The sequence below is a fragment of the Mesoplodon mirus genome (assembly GCF_964341445.2).
Source record: "Mesoplodon mirus genome assembly, chromosome: 11".
NCBI lineage: Eukaryota > Metazoa > Chordata > Mammalia > Artiodactyla > Ziphiidae > Mesoplodon > Mesoplodon mirus.
Genome location: NC_138987.1, coordinates 97,226,882 through 97,243,039, shown reverse-complemented (window position 1 = coordinate 97,243,039; position 16,158 = coordinate 97,226,882). Strand labels below are relative to the sequence as shown.

The following is a 16,158-nucleotide window of genomic DNA, read 5'->3' as shown; positions in this document are numbered from 1 at the left end:
CACTATCACTGCTGCCTTAACTGCATTTAACTCCTTCCTGTGTCACACGGAAAGCTGCACCCTAATTCTCAGACCCAGTAATGTCCTTGAACGTGGAACCCACCCACGTATAGCCCTCTTTCCCATTAGGAGTGGCTGAAGGTGAGGGAAGGGTGGGCAGGGGTTATGAATGAGTGTTCCCTTGATGCCCACCAATGACAAGGAATGTATCAAGAGAAGACAGAGCGGGAGATGTGCTTGAGAGACAAGGGATGCTGTCTGGAAGAGCTGTAGGCTATGGAAGGAACGTGGGACATGAGATCCCAACGGCTGATTACGATTAGAATCGTAGAGCCTGGGATGCATGTGATATACAACGCTCAGACTTTATTTTCTAGGAATGAGCTACTAAAGAAACTCTTGGATCATGAGGCTTAGAGGCAGGTTTTAAACGATCCCAAGTGTGTCCTCTGAAGCTACAAACAGGTCTCCACGTGTATTCACATAGTAACAGTACACATTTTTTAAACCATTTTCCTATACCTGCTCCGTCTTCCCGCTTTCGTACAATGAACTCAGTGAATGAGACCCCTGGCTCTTTGATTAAGAAGCCCCCCTAAAAACTGTTACCACCCAGAATCCCACTTCTAGGAATCTATCCCAAAAGACACTCTGGCAAAAAGACAAAATGACAGATGCACAAGGCTGTTACGGCATTACCAGCAATAGCAAAAGATTGAAGCCACTCAACTGTGAATCGATAGGACTGAACTAAGATGCATCCTTGCAATAGATTACTAAGCTGTGAAAAGGAATAAGGCAGATCTCCATATACTGACAGAGGATAATTCTACTATAAATTGTTCGGCGAGAAAATACACATTCAAAACAGAATTTATAATATGCTACCCTTTCGGTGAGAAATAGGAAGCAATATAAATATATAAAATTGGCTTATATTTTCAAACAGAAAAATAGATGGATACGCCAATGAGAATGATAAATTATGAAGGGAGAAAAGGAACAAGGTAGGGAAAGTGGGGGTAGAGGTGAGATTTCTGGGAGTGCATCTTGTTTTATAATTTAGGTTTTAGAATCATTCACGTGTTTGGAATCGTCTATGGTACCCAGCCATGCTCAGAACATGGTAGCGTCTCTGTAAGTACCTCCTGAGCTAATTAGGTTTAGGCTGAGATGGAATGCTGATGCCTCTTCACTGGGCCACACAGCACTCGTGTGGGCAGGAAGGCAAGTCTTCCACAGGAGCATGTGTCTGGCCATTGTCCCAGCTGGAGCCGAGCAGCCCCTACCTTATCCGGGAGGCAGGTGGTGGTGGTGCAGCCGCAGTCATTGGTGACGGTGGAGGCCAGGTACCCCAGTGGGCAGGTCACCGCCGAGCTGGTACAGTTGCAAACACATTTGTACTCATCACAGCACTGGGTCTTCTGAAGGACTGGCGTCCGGTGCGGGGGACAGGAGGGTGGGGACTCCCTTGGGCATTCCTCCTTCCTGCAGGCTGAGGGGCAGCACGAGGTGATGCCCCGGTCCTGCCACACTGAGCGCTGCACTCAGCCTGGGTTCCTAAGCATTCAGCTACTATATAAGGTCCCAGGGAACTCTAGCCCCAGAATATTAAGTCAGAAACGCACGTGAGTCCAGCTCAGGAGCTGAGGGATAGTCAATCATACCAAAAAGTGGTCAGTCTGCAGAAAAATAAGAAAACTAACCCAAAGGAGAAATATGAAGCTATTTTAATGGAGAAGCTAAGGCTGCTAGGTGTCCACTCCACCACCTTCCCAGGCACGTCTGGAAGGGGTGGGGTCCCTCCAGCTGCAGATACTCAGAGATGACTGGTGTAGAATCTCTAAGACCCAGAGAGCCCTGGGCACATGGGTACTGGTTAGCATTTTTATAAGCTGGTGGCTTATGAGATCCTATCCCCAACCTCAGTACCTGGAATATTAAATGACCTACAGTTTTAGGTCCTCCGACAATGATGAATGAAAAATGACAGCAATCTTGTCAAATCCACAATGTCCTTTTATCACTGCCAAATCCCATCCCATGCCTTTGCCTGTTCCCAGCTTTCTGCAGATACAATGTGTTCTCCCATACTCGAGGGCTTTCATCTCAGAACTCAAGTGAGATTCTCAATCAACAGGACGAGAAATGGGTATTCTCAGTAACTAAATATTGAATTCAGCTTCTTGACATGTCCAGAAACTGTCTTTAGTCCAACCCTATGCTTAAATTGTAGTATTTAGAAATTAAATACATAAACATACAGAGGAAGAAAAGTCTATAAATTTATTTGGGAATAAGATCCAGTGATTTGAACAAACCAAGGGTACATTCCTTCCCCTCCATGGCTTATGGGAGGGTGGGAGAAAATAAAGATTAGATCTGGAGGCTTCTTCATCTCAGGTCCAAATGCCACCTAATAAGCCCAAAAGGGGGATGCCTGCAGCTGTGTCCACACCCCGTTCCCCATCGTAGCCTGCGGCTGGGAGGAGTCTTAGGGGATTCAGTCCACGTGTGACCTTGACCCCTCTGTTCTAGACACACCCCAAGCTCAGACTCAGCTCACTAGAATACAGGATGCCTTCCCAGACCAGGGGACAGTGACTGCACCGCCCCGTCCTCACCCACGGAGGGAGAACTTACAGCAGGTGAAGTTGGGTCTGCACTCGCCGGGGTTGGTCAGTGTAGGCTGGAGGCCACCTTCACAGTGAGGCACCGGGGGCAGGTCACAGCTCACCAGGTCACACACTGAGGGCCCAGAGAGAGACGTGCACTCAGAATTCAGCGAGGCTACTCTTGTGCTAGTGAGCGGCTCCTTACACTACCTTCCTACTCACGCAGACCTTTACTGTTTCCCATATGTGATGATGATGAGATGAAGGCAGAGCTAGAGATGGAGATAGAGGAAAAGGTACAGGAAGATGAAAAGATAGGGGAAGAGATGGAGATAGAGATGGAGATACACGGACAGGGAGGGGGCGGGGGAAGGTGATGATAGATGATAGATAAATAGATGATAGATAGATGATAGATACACAGATAGATGATAGATCGATAGATGATAGGTAGATAATAGACAGATAGATGATAGATACATAGATAGATGATTGATAGATAGATAGACAGTAGATAGACAATAGATAGAAAGATGATAGGTAGGTAGATAGATAATAGATAGGTAGATAGATAGATAATAGAACGATAGATAGATAGATAGATAGATAGATAGAAAGGTAGATAGACAGATAGATAGATACAAGCCATAGGACAAACTCATGTTGATTACTCTTGTCATCTGCAGGGACTCCAGATCTCGGCCAATCACTTGAGCCCTCTAGACTTCAGGATCATCTTCTGTAAGGTGGGCAGTCTACCTCACACGGTCGGTCTATTGATGTCTTGAAATAATGAAGGCAAAGTGCCTGGCACGTTGGAGAAGCTTCAAAATGTCCACAAAATGAGGGCTTTGAACTAAATGACCCCCAGTTCCCTCCACTGTTAACATCCTAAGACCTATTTTTACTAAATTGTTCTCTAGTCAGATTCGCCCCTCACCCCCACCCCTCCACATAAGGCTTCTCTTTATCCCTGATAAATTTCGTCAGCCTAAAGCAATGTCTCAGATGATTTCTTTTTTAGATCCTCGGACCGTCTTGATCTATCTGCTCTCCCTCAAAGGTTTCATCGCCTCAAACTTCACAAGCCTGTGCTTTATGTCTTCACCTGTACAATTAATAAACGCCTGGGACAGGACAGGGACAAAGCACTAGAGACTTCCTGCCGTGTTACTCAGAATTCCATCAGCTCTGGATTCATTTAATTATACCGTTATTCAGCCCATTATTCACAATGCAAGTTGCAAACCTGTAATGAAACCCTTTGACAAATAATGTGTTGAAGTCAAGGCGCCCATGTGTGGCCTTTTCTACAGTTACTCTGGCATAACTGGCTCTGCAGTAAATCCCTTGCACCTCCCCCACCAGTGATTACCCCATTCTTTTATGTTTGAGGCATGGTTGATAACAATATTACATGTTTCAGGTGTACAGCACAGCGATTCACAATTTTTAAAGGTTATACTCCATTTATAGTTGTTATAAAATATTGGCTATATTCCCTGTGCTGTACAATATACCCTTGTAGCTTATTTATTTTATACACAGTAGTTTGTACCTCTTACTCCCCTGCCCCTATCTTGCCCCTCCCCCCTTCCCCCTCCCCACTGGTAACCACTAGTTTGTTCTCTATATCTGTAAGTTTGTTTCATTTTTGTTATATTCACCAGTTTGTTGTAGTTTTAGATTCCACATATAAGTGATAGCATATAGCATTTGCCCTTCTCTGACTCACTTCACTAAGCATAATACCCTCCAAGTCCATCCATGTCGCTGCAAGTGGCAAAATCTTATTCCTTTTCATGCCTGAGTAGTATTCCATTGCATGTATGTACCACATCTTCTTTATCCATTCATCTGTTTTGTGGGGTTTTTTTCCTATTTTTTGGCCACGCCATGCAGCACTTGGGATCTTAGTTCCCCAACAAGGGATCGACCCCATGCCCCCCGCAATGGAAGCATGGAGTCTTAACCACTGGACCACCAGGGAATTCCCTATCCATTCATCTGTTGATGGTCGCTTAGGTTGCTTCCATATCTTGGCTGTTGCAAATAATGTTGCTGTGAACATTGCACCCCATTCTTTTTTAATGCTTTCAAAACTTACATTTAATAAGTCACAGCAGGATCTTTCTAGGAAACAAACCCTATTTTCCAGAGGCTACTCTTTCCAGGTTTTGGAAAATCCACACCCTGCTCCTGACCACGAGCCCCTTCAGCAACACCACCTTGGCCCCCTCTCCCCGGGGCGGGGCTGGGGTTGGACGCCGAGAAATGCCATGGGTGACACATACCACACTCGTACTCGGGGCAGCACTGCTGCGTGCTCTGCCGGAGACGGGCCACCTCGCACGGGCCGCACGCAGGCGCTGGGGGAGAAGAGGCCACAGAGGTCAGAGAAAGAGACAGCGGTGCCCACTGCAGACTCTCGGCCGCGGGAACCAGCCAGGCCCGCTGACCAATGAGTCACCCGGTGTGTCCGGCTGTCCCCTCAGATGCGCCCTCGGGAGACCGAGGCTGAGGGCCCAGGAGGGGACAGCAGAGCAGGCACACACACACACATACCCGCCCCCGAGAGCTCTACCCCCGTGCAGGAAGGGGAGCCCAGCCCGGCAAGGCAAGCAGGGTGGGGCTGGCATGGGGAATCCGTGTGTGGATCTGGTCCACCAGGTCTGAAGACAGGGTGGCCTCGGGGCCTGGAGGGAGCCCTGAGGGACGGGCCTCACCTCTGGCTGTGGGGCAGGGCTGTGTCGTGCAGTTGACCTTCCGCCCGCTGAGGCACGTGCAGATCTGGCAGGGCTGGTGGTCTGGGACCCACGTTTCCAGAAGCTGAGGGAGAACACGGTTCAGAGAGGGCCCAGGACTTCATGGAAGTTGGGTTCCCCCACCCCTGGCTTGGTCTCCCTGGGGGACGCCCAGTGCCCGAGCCCCGCCTGGGTCAGAGCTGCGCAGATGAACCAAGACAAGCTGACAGATGCTGAGGACCCTGAGGAGGAGGGAGCTGGAGAGGACTGGGGTGCCTGGGGCACCCACACTGCTTCGTACACTCGGGGGAAGGGCAAGCCCCAGGTCTCAGAAAACATGGAGCTTTCATCGCAGCCCTTCTGATGGTGACGCTAAAACAAAGCAAGGCGAGAAAATGAGGACTCCTGTGTCACCCCGCCGGCCACTTCCCAGGCCAAAGGAGAAGCTGGGCTGCAGCTTGAGAAAGATGCCACTCATTTCTGCAACGGACTTAAGACTATGCAGCAGGAAGAGCTGAAGGGGGGACAGCCGAACTCTCAGAACCTTCACACTGCTGGGACTGGTGGTGACGTTCCAGACCAGGGTGCAGTTTCCAGGTGAGGGGCAGCAGGGCAGCAGGCATCCCCACTGCACAAGGGCTTCAGAGTCAGGAAGCCCCCCAACTCCTACGTCAGTTGGCTCCACCCTCCGTGCCACTGCCCGTTTCCTCCCAGGCGAGGGGAGGGCCCCCCAGCCTGCCTCCCAGAACTGTGCAAGAAGCAGGAGCTTCCCTGGTGGCGCAGTGGTTGAGAGTCCGCCTGCTGATGCAAGGGACACAGGTTCGTGCCCCGGTCCGGGAAGATCCCACATGCCGTGGAGCGGCTGGGCCCGTGAGCCATGGCTGCTGAGCCTGCGTGTCCGGAGCCTGTGCTCCGCAACGGGAGAGGCCACAGCAGTGAGAGGCCCGCGTACCGCAAAAAAAAAAAAAAAAAGCAGCAGCAGCAGGAGGCTGTGAAGAGCACAGATGGAACTGCAGAGCCAGGACTGGGTCCCTTTGGGCTCGGCCGTCAAGGGAAATTCCAGTGAAGTCACCCCGGAATAAACGCCTCCTTATCCAGCGGCTCAAATGCCGCTAAAAAGTCCCCCGGTCAAGAAGGTCTTACTTATTCCCTCTGCTTCCACGGTCCGCAATCAGCATCTGCCGCGGAGAGGGAGAGAGATGGGACATCTCCGGGTCAACCCCTCCCCAGGCTGCCCGTCCTCCTGCGGGGTTAAACCTTGGATGCTTCCCTTGACACCTTCTGCTGCATCCGTGTAACAGCCCACATCTGAGGGGCAAGTGTCACGTGACATGGTTTAAGGGCTTCACGTAAACGACTCATGTAATCCTCCCCGCAGCCCCACGACCGGGACATTCTTAGTTATCCCCACTTGTCCAAGGAGAAAGCGGATGCCCTTGTTCGGGGTCACCCCGTCGCAGTGCAGAGATGGGATCCGGACCCAGAATCCACTGGTTATCACCGTGTTCTGCTGCTTCCCGGTAATACGCAGCATGAAACACGTTCAAGATATTTCCCCAAAGGCTTTACACTGACTCGTTGTACGTTCCTTCTAATAACCCTATCGGGCGAGTATGACCATTACTTACACTGACCCGTGATGACACTGAGGCACAGACCAGGAGCTTGACCAGGTGGCACAGCCGGGGTTTGGACCCGGCATCCTGGCCCTGCACACCACATGCTCTCTCTCCAAACCATAGCCGCCAGGCTCGGCCAGCCCGCTGAGGGGCTGTGGGAGTGCCAGGCACTGGGTACACTGTCCCAGCCCTCGAATGGCTGACGGTCAGGCCGAGGAAATAGCACTTGCCCGTGAGAAGGTGAATGAGATCACTCAATTTTGATGCATCCACACCACGGAATACTACTCAGCCATAAAAACAAGCTATGGAACGTACAGTGTGGATGGATCTCGAGAGTATCACGTTGAGCAAAAGAAGCCAGGCAAAAAAGGAGCAAAATACTGCATGAGTCCATTTACATAAAATTCCAGAAAATGTAAACAGATCTATACTGACAGAAAGCAGACCAGTTGTTGCCTGGGGATGGAGGTGGGGACTGGGGGTGTATTAAACAGGGGCATCAAGGAACTTTCGCAGGTGATGGAAATTTCATTATCTTCATCGTGATGACGGTTTTTACAGGCGAATGCACTTGTCAAAATTCATCAGATCGAAAATTTATATTTGGTGCTGTTTACTGTCTGTGAACTCTCCATAAAGGTGGACTCTAGGTCCATCCGCCTCACTACAAATAACTCAATTTCATTCCTTTTTTTTTTTTTTTTTTTTTTTTTTTTTGCTGTACGCAGGCCTCTCACTGTTGTGGCCTCTCCCGTTGCGGAGCACAGGCTCCAGACGCGCAGGCTCAGCGGCCATGGCTCACGGGCCCAGCCGCTCCACAGCATGTGGGATCTTCCCAGACCGGGGCACGAACCTGCGTCCCCTGCATCGGCAGGCGGACTCTCAACCACTGCGCCACCAGGGAAGCCCAAAGGTGATTTTTAAAATAAAAAAAAGAGTGCCAGGAGTGCAAAAGAAGAGTTCGCTAGGGCTGTGGGCTCCAGAGAGGCCTCACATCCTTGGGGACGTGGCCACTGCAGGAGGCTGTGCTTAACCTGGCGGGCAGGGTGCAGCCCTGAGGCCCTGTAAGCGGGACCCGCCTCAGAGGGAAGGAAGTTTAACCAGGACAAGCCTTGAGCGGGTGCCAGCGAGTGGGTGGAGAGGGAGGGACGAGGACCAGGAAACAGAACAGAGGCTGCAGCGGCTACTATTCCAGCTTCTCCAAGGGGCTGGGGAGACCCAGGGAGGGGCACAGGGACAGGCGAGGCTGGGCAGAGCGGAGAAAGGCGGGGGAACTCACACGTCTCCCCAGGACTCTCTCTGCTCTGACTCTTTCCTGCTCTTTTACACTGATGGTGATGCCAAGAAAACCATAAATCAAGGGATTTATATTTAGACATTTAAATGGCAAATGTGATGAGAGAAGAACGGAGGTATATGTTTATGTATTAGGGGAGTTTTTTCTCTTTTTTTTTTTTTTTTTTTTTTGGTTGCACTGGGTCTTAGTTGCGGCATGCAGGCTCCTTAGTTGTGGCATGCGAACTCTCAGTTGCAGCATGCACGTGGGATCTAGTTCCCTGATCAGGAATCGAACCCGGACCCCCTGCATTGGGAGTGCAGAGTCTTATCCACTGAGCCACCAAGGAAGTCCCTTTTTTTCTCTTTTTAAAAATGAACTCCAGACATCTAAAATTCAAGAACGAATATATACAGCTTTCCAACTCTCCTTGGCAACATGACAATAGATGACCAAAAGCAGGTGTTAAACATCCTCTTCCAGGGATTTCCATTTTCCCAGGAAGCTTTAATGAGGCAGGTCACAGAATCTATGGCCCCTGAAAAAGAGCCCTGGCTGGCAAAGGCTAAGCTTCTAAAAGCACCCGCGGCCAGCCTTACAGCAGTACACCTGGCGCATTATGCAGCCAATCGGCCAGCAGAGGGCACTCCTGCATCAGGACAGGCCAACTCCAGGCAGCCCTGTCTCAGCCCCCAGGTTCCAGGGCCTGGTGCAGGACTGTTACCTGGACAGAACAGGTAAGCGACCTGGCTGGAGTTAAAGATTAAATAAAGATGACAGGAGAACGACCTGCAGAGAATGCAGCAAGGGAAAACTGAAGTCTTCAGAGCCCAAGGTCAAAGCAGGCACTCAGCAAGTCACCAGGCACCGCCCACCCCGGCCAGGATTTGAGGGAAGATGCAAATTAAAGGTCAGCGCTGAGCCACTACAGAACAGAGAGGAGACAAGGCTCAGCAGACCATCTGGGTGATGCAGGCAATCCCCAGTGGAGCTGAAGCAGCGCTTGCCCAGCACAGGGGGCGGGGGGGCGCGGGGGGCAAGGCGGGACAGCCCATGCATGGCCCCGGATCCCTTTACAGCTGGCTACAAAGGCAGAGTGCATTTTGTAAAATAAACAAGAGCTATGGAAACTGGTAAATAGTTTGCCCTTCCAAAATCACCACAAGAGATTTCTACCCTGGATTATTTCCCCGAAGAAAAGCTTTCTGGGCTTTATTCTTCAGTTTCAAGAAAATTCACTTAATGGAAATGTTCTTCATATTAGATTTTTATTCCCTCTCTACTTTGAAAGTCAAAGCTGGACTGGCTGGATATTTGTCTTCATCCGTTTAAACTATATTTTCTGAAATAACTAAAACCGGCTGTGTTCCCTTCATAGTTTTTTATTAACTAATTTTATGTCGCTTGATTTTAAAATGTATTTATCAGACTGTATCTATGTCAAAATACTGCACTATTTGGATGCCCTCTTCATACACCTCTGATGCGTATTCCAGTGTGTGGGACGGAAGGGGCAGGGAGCAGGGAAAAGGGTCGGAGAGGAGGAGTGGGGAAGGGGGCAGAGACCCTAGGATAAAATTCACAAGCCTCCCGCCTTCGGGTCCCTGCAGACACCTGACTCACAGAGAGCCAGAAATGCAAACTTGAGCTTCCTTCTGATCTCGAGGATTCCAAGGAAGGGGGTAGAGACCATTTCTGACTGCCTCTGAGAGCACCTTGCCACCAACGGCAAAACCAGCCTGAAATGACCACTGGGTGTCAGCACCCCAGGGCAATGGTACACGTCATCTGCGTCCAGCGGGAGTCCAGGAGCTGTGCGAGTCAGGGAGAGCAATGTAAGGTTTTGTCAACTCTTTGGGGGAACATTACGGTACAGGCAGTTACTTAATTTGGCCAGCTGAAATATGGCAGCAGAGTGCGACTGGGCTTCTCTCCTGGTTTACCTATTACACTGTGAGAACAAACGGGATCCGCTAGGCTAAAGCCCAGCAACAAAACAGAGCCAGTGGGACCATCCAAGTAATCGCCTTATTGGTGCCATGCTTACAAGGACACCCAGTCAGCTCAGAGTTTAGCTCACAGTTCCCGTGAGACCAATGGCAGGGCTTGGACACTATAGGGTGACCTGGTGTAGTGCACAGGGTCTTTTTAAATCACCTCTTGTCATCTGAGCCTCAGTTTCCCATTCAGAGGGACATGTAATAATTACCCTATGGAGCTTTGGGGAGAATCAAATGAAATGGTCCATTTCCTAGCTTCCGAGGGCAGCGACAGGGGAGTGTAATCCTGGAATGATTGTTTTCATCATTCTCCAGTTGGTTAGTTAGCTTCACCGTGTGTTCTCCTAGTTCTGATCAAATACAGTGTTAAGTCACCTGACCTGGTCCACTTAGTGATGGAGGTCTTCCTTGGTGATGATGGAGATGTTAGGTCTTGAGTGCAGCCCATGGTCACAGAACACATCCTCCTTTGCTAGAAGCCAAATGTGCTCCCCCTCTACCAGGCTCTGTGGTATCACTGCCAGTTTGAAAGGCAGGACCACTGCCCATACTCACAGGTCCACAGACACACACTGCCCCAGGTACTACAATACACACATTGGCAACTTTGAAGAGATATGACAGCCATCTGAGTCCAAGATGAGGGAGTTTGGTAAATGAATAGCCTTTCAAAATAATGATACCTGAAAGGCTAAGAGAACTGATGACTTGATGACTCAATGACTTCCAAGAAAATCAGCCCAAAGGGGACCTAGCAAAAGGGAAATTTCATGTATCGAAAAGAGCAAGCTCTTTGGAATCAGACAGAGCTTCAAATACTAACTCCAACTCCCAACCCCATCTCCTACAAACTGCATCCATGGGCAAGGTACCAAGCTCTCTAAGCCTTCATTTTCTCATAGGTGTTTTGTGAGTATTTATGAGAGGGGATGCTACACACACACACACACACACACACACACAATTCTATAGTCTAATAAGTCTGAGAAGCAAAAAATTGCAATGTACATTAGCATATCAAAGGCTCTAAAGAATCCTGCAATAAAGAAACCTGTCTAACTTGCTTAGCTGGTGTTCTTTAAAACCTCTTGACCACAGGTAACTGTCAATACCTTGCCTGCTAAACACACCTTTGAAAAATGTTGAAATAATGAATATATAGTGCTTAGTACAATGTAAGGTACCTAATATATCTTAATAATGGTAGACATCACCATATAAAATATTCTTTTCCCATCTCCTCCTGGGTTCCTAGCATTCTACTAACATGGATATAATGATAAATATAGTAATGGTAGTAATGTGTTGGTACACTCTGGTGTTTGATCACACAGCTAACCCATGACAGATCCGGGTTTTGAACCAAGATGTGTCTGACTCCAAAGCCATTATGCCGTACTGTCTTTTTATCCCTCAGGGACCCCCCTGGAGAGCAGAGCCCTGCAGCCAAGGTTAGAAGGGGCCAATCACGGGTGAACACTTCCCCCTACTGGCCCCACAGGGGGCGAGAGGCCAGGGCTCCTACCTGGTGCCGGATCCCATCGTCACCGACGCACTGGGTGCAGGCCTCCTCGGGGACACAGCTGCCTTCCAGCAGCACTTGGTGCAGGGGGCAGAAGCAGCCTTCTGAGGGATGGTCTCCACAGGAGCTCGAGTTGCCCTCACATTGGCGGGGGCAGCCGCGCTCACAGTGGTGGTAGACCAGGGATGGTGGGCACGGCACAGCTGCAGACAGAGAAGGGGGTCACCCTCAAGGGTCTGCACCAACCAGAGGGCAGTGGTTCAGCTTCAAGGCAGTTGATCATCTGACAAACTTGCTGGGTCAGAAACCGCTAGTTTCCACCAATTTTCATTCTCTCCATCTTCCATAGAAATAGACCTTCAAGCCGGGCACGTGGCCACCCAGAATAAAGACTACATTTCCCAACCTCCCTTGCAACTAAGTGCAGTCATGTGATTACGTTCTGACCAATAAACTGTAAGAGCAAGTGTAGACTCTTAACAGCAGTTTCTAAGAATCATTTTTTGAAAAGACAGCTGCGTCTCTGGCCCTTTTCCTTCCTTCCCCTCATCCCGCCACTTGGAACCTGGATGTGATGGCCAGAGCTCCATCTTAAACCGTGAGGAAAAAGCACACCCAACTGAGGACGGAGCAAAGAACTAGAATCCACTTCGAGACCCAGGAAGAGCTGGGACGGCCTCCCTCTGATCAGCTGTGTGACACAGAATTTTACTTCTCTCCTACTTGTAGCCAAATTTAATCCCAACTGACGATGTGAACCTGTGTATCCTTAGGAAGTTCTATGGTTCTTTTCTTTGAATACACATATGTTTAATGCTTCGAAAATTCTCTTAAACTTAAATAAGGAATCCACAGCTATGGAGGGCTGCCCTGGGAGCAAAGCTACAAAGTGATCCACTTCTCCCACTCTGGTCCTGCTCAACCCCTTCCTCCCATTTTCACGGTGCCAAGGCAGGTGGTAGAGAAGGTTTCCAAGCATTTAGAGCACCGAAGACTTTCCTATAAATGCATGACAAATTGCCTGGAAGTAGACAAATTAATAAGCAGAGAAGGTGTGATCAGTAACTCAGAAACTAACATTTTCCCCTTAATCTGCAGGTGGGTTGAAAGGAGACTGTGTCATCCACGGGGACTTGGAAAACCAGAGCCCCAAAGACACCTGGGGGTTATCTAGTCCAACTATCTCATTCCAAGATGCAGAAACTGAGGCCCAGAAAGACTAAGGAAATAGCTGATGACCAGCTGAGCTGGGGCTAGGATGCCCAAGTCCTCCAGCCCCAGTTAAAGTTGTGACAGCATTATAATAATAAACTCGGAGACTCTGAGGTGCTTGTACACATTGATTTCCCTCAAAAAAAAGGTCAGGGATTACATTAGAAACTGAGGATGTTGAAGTTCAGTGTTCTTATCACTCCAGCACCCCCTGAGAGCAGGAGCCATGTCTGATTCATTTTGGTATCCCTGACCTGTTAAATATTAAATACGTGCCAAGTCCAAGTAAGGAAGCTGACCTTGGGCGGTGTCTACACTAGCAGCCCTGTGGTGTTTGTAATGAAGAAGCCTTCTTGGTATTCAAATGGCAAGATTCCACTCACACTTCAAAATCCTGTTCAGGCATGGGCTGCTCTGTGAGCCTTTGCTAATGCTTGGTGCGATTCCAAATTCAAGGCGACTGCTTAGTCTGTACTTTGCTGTTGCCTGGATGTGTCTAATACATTAAAATCACATTTGTATGAACTGCAGAACCACTGCTAGAAAGGACCACACTTTCATTTACATAGAAATTCATTACATAGAAATTCTATGTTCAAATGACTTATACATCTACCATCTTATTTGATCCTGAATGGAATCCTACGAAACAGGAAATCCAGAGATTTTGATCTTTGTTGCCCAGATAAAGAACGTGAGGCCCAGAGAGGCTGAGCAGGTCCCCCATTCGTTGGTCTTCACAGCATTTGGGGGTGCCTAAGGAGACTCACCACAGAAATCGGGGGTCCTCCAGTCGACACACACCCCCTTGGTCCGACAGAGGTGGGCATAAGAGGCAATGGCCTCACACACTTGCTCCTGGTGGCAACTGTCCTGCTGGCAGATGGCGTGAAATGTGGCCGGGTCAAGGACTGCGTGGCACTCGGCAAACAGCTCCGAGACGAGGACCTGGCAGTGGGAGCCCCTGGAGACGGGACATGGCTCCTCGGGACCCAGCAGGCATGTCTGCCCCGGCTGCTGCACCGTCCACTCCTGGACCAGCGTCTTCCAGTCTGAGGTGACTGTGCCGTCCCTCAGCATGAAGTCATTGGCCCCATTCTCATCACAGGTGCCTAGACAAGCAAGGAAAGACATGGTTAGGAGCCCAGGGGGCCAAGCCCTTGAGGCCGGAGACCTGGCCATTCTCCATCACCGCCAGCGTCTGAACCTTACTACTGGACCCAGAAATAGCAGTGGCCAAGGGCCCTGAGGACAAAGCAAGGAGGGTTTACGTCAGGGAGGAGAGTCAGAAGATATTCTTACCACAGAGACCGTACATCTTTGAGGCAAAGGTCTTGGGGTTCAAGTGCAGCTGGAACTCGTTGTTTTGTGGGGTGAAGGTGAGGATGTGGCCCAGATGGTTGAGTCTGACCTCATACATAATGGCACCATAGACACTGACCTCCATGTCCCCACCCACGTAAGGGGCAGAGACCAGCTTCCCATTCACCACCACCTGCCCAAAGAAGAAAACCACCCATCAGTAGTCAGGGCAACAAGGAATCCTAGGGTTTCACTCTTAGCCACTTTCCAAAGTTCCTGACAGTTCCTACACATTCACCCCACTCAAGTCCACTGTTATCCACAAACCCGGTCATTTGCCAGCAGCTCTTCAAAGACAAAGGAGCTTTGCAGAGCTTGGCAAAAGAGTGGACTCTTGTAACACTGAACAGACGGCCATGCATCTGGAACCCGAAAGCCCAGGGATTAAGAGGAAACTTGAGTCACTCGACAGGGAAGATGACGCCTCAAGAAAAGCTGGGGAAGTTGTTTATTCGCCAACTGGTCAGTGCCCTATCTCCAGGAGCATCTCATAGGACTACTTTAAGATTTGATTTGATTTGATTGACTAGCTCTTTGGAGGTCCCACAATATATCTTATCAAACCTATTAAAATATACTCACATCCCACAGTGAATATAATTTTTGCTGTAAAAATTTTAGAAGGCTTTTTATCCTTTTGATTTTTATATTTTTGCCTATGAGCTACTCATTTAATATATGACAAGCTGTGATTTGTCAGCAATCACTGTGCACGTTCAAGAATTCTTGCAAGAGGAGAACATCTAACCCATAAGCTGCTTTCACGTAATGAAATATTTACGATTTCTAAATGAACGTGTAAAGAAGTTGGCATAAAGCAACCTCTTGTAAACATCGAATCAAACATTTATTTTTTATCAGTTTGGCAGTTTTCTTTTTGAATCTTGGGTCCACACATTTTGTTTGGGCCCAGAATATTTTCATAGGCCCTAACTATTTTCCTTTGGAAGGTTCACAGGCCCTGGGTACAGGGCACATAATGCCTCCTGGGCAAACAGCCTGGTGTCACCCCCGTTCTTCTACCAGGGCCAGAAACTGGCACTGCATTCACAAAGTCATGCTATCGAAAACGGACCCTTTCTTCCAAATCTGGACCCAAAACGACACGAAATTACACCACGAGGAAGATAGCAATGAGCCCCTCCTACAAAGGTGGCGCTCTGCTCACAGGGCAGGAGGCCGAGTCCCCAACAGGAGCACCAGCTAAAACCAACTGCCACCGGGTCCATGTGGCCTCCCCAAGGGTCTGCCGCTGCCACATTACGGGACTCACAGAAAGCACCTCCTACCTCCATGTTGCTGCGGAGCTCAACCGAGACACCGTTATGTTTCAGCTCGATGGACTTCATGCAGGCCTGCCTTGCCCCGGCGCTGCAGGCATCGTTATGGAGCAGCACCTCCAGGTCTTGCTCCTTGTTGTGAAATAAGACGTGCGAGCAGTTGCCAGCCAGCTTGAAGTGCCGTCCATCAAAGGCCACGATGTGCCGAGTAGAGCTGCCAGTGCAGACGCCTGGACGGAGAGAGCAAAGGATGGACGTGACCTGTCCAGACTTCCTCTCCGGCCTCCTCTGCGCTCTTTGGACTGATAGGGAGACTTGCGAGTACATCTTTCCACAGACTCCTGACACTGAAAACCATGTGAACGCTTCACATACAGACAACAAAGAGAATCAGCTCGGATGGCAGTAAGGAGAATTCAAAATGGAATACAAACGGATACAATGAAAAGAATAACGTAAGTACACAGAAGGGAGGGGGGAAACCAGCCTAAATAACTTTGGGGAAAAATTTACTATATACCCAAA

At 49.3% G+C, this 16,158-nt stretch overlaps 1 protein-coding gene across 6 annotated transcripts in view; it reads right to left on the bottom strand.

Moving 5' to 3' along the window:
• Positions 1 to 16,158, bottom strand: part of VWF (von Willebrand factor) — a 195,967-nt gene that overhangs the window by 20,871 nt on the left and 158,938 nt on the right. For all 6 annotated transcript variants that reach the window (XM_082636932.1, XM_082636933.1, XM_082636931.1 and 3 more), the window contains 8 exons: positions 15,643 to 15,863; positions 14,294 to 14,486; positions 13,762 to 14,103; positions 11,783 to 11,982; positions 5,342 to 5,444; positions 4,910 to 4,984; positions 2,644 to 2,748; positions 1,290 to 1,495 (listed from right to left, as the gene is read on the bottom strand). In XM_082636932.1, the coding sequence (XP_082493058.1) occupies positions 1,290 to 1,495; positions 2,644 to 2,748; positions 4,910 to 4,984; positions 5,342 to 5,444; positions 11,783 to 11,982; positions 13,762 to 14,103; positions 14,294 to 14,486; positions 15,643 to 15,863 (1,445 nt within the window). The remainder of the gene's footprint in view (positions 1 to 1,289; positions 1,496 to 2,643; positions 2,749 to 4,909; positions 4,985 to 5,341; positions 5,445 to 11,782; positions 11,983 to 13,761; positions 14,104 to 14,293; positions 14,487 to 15,642; positions 15,864 to 16,158) is intronic.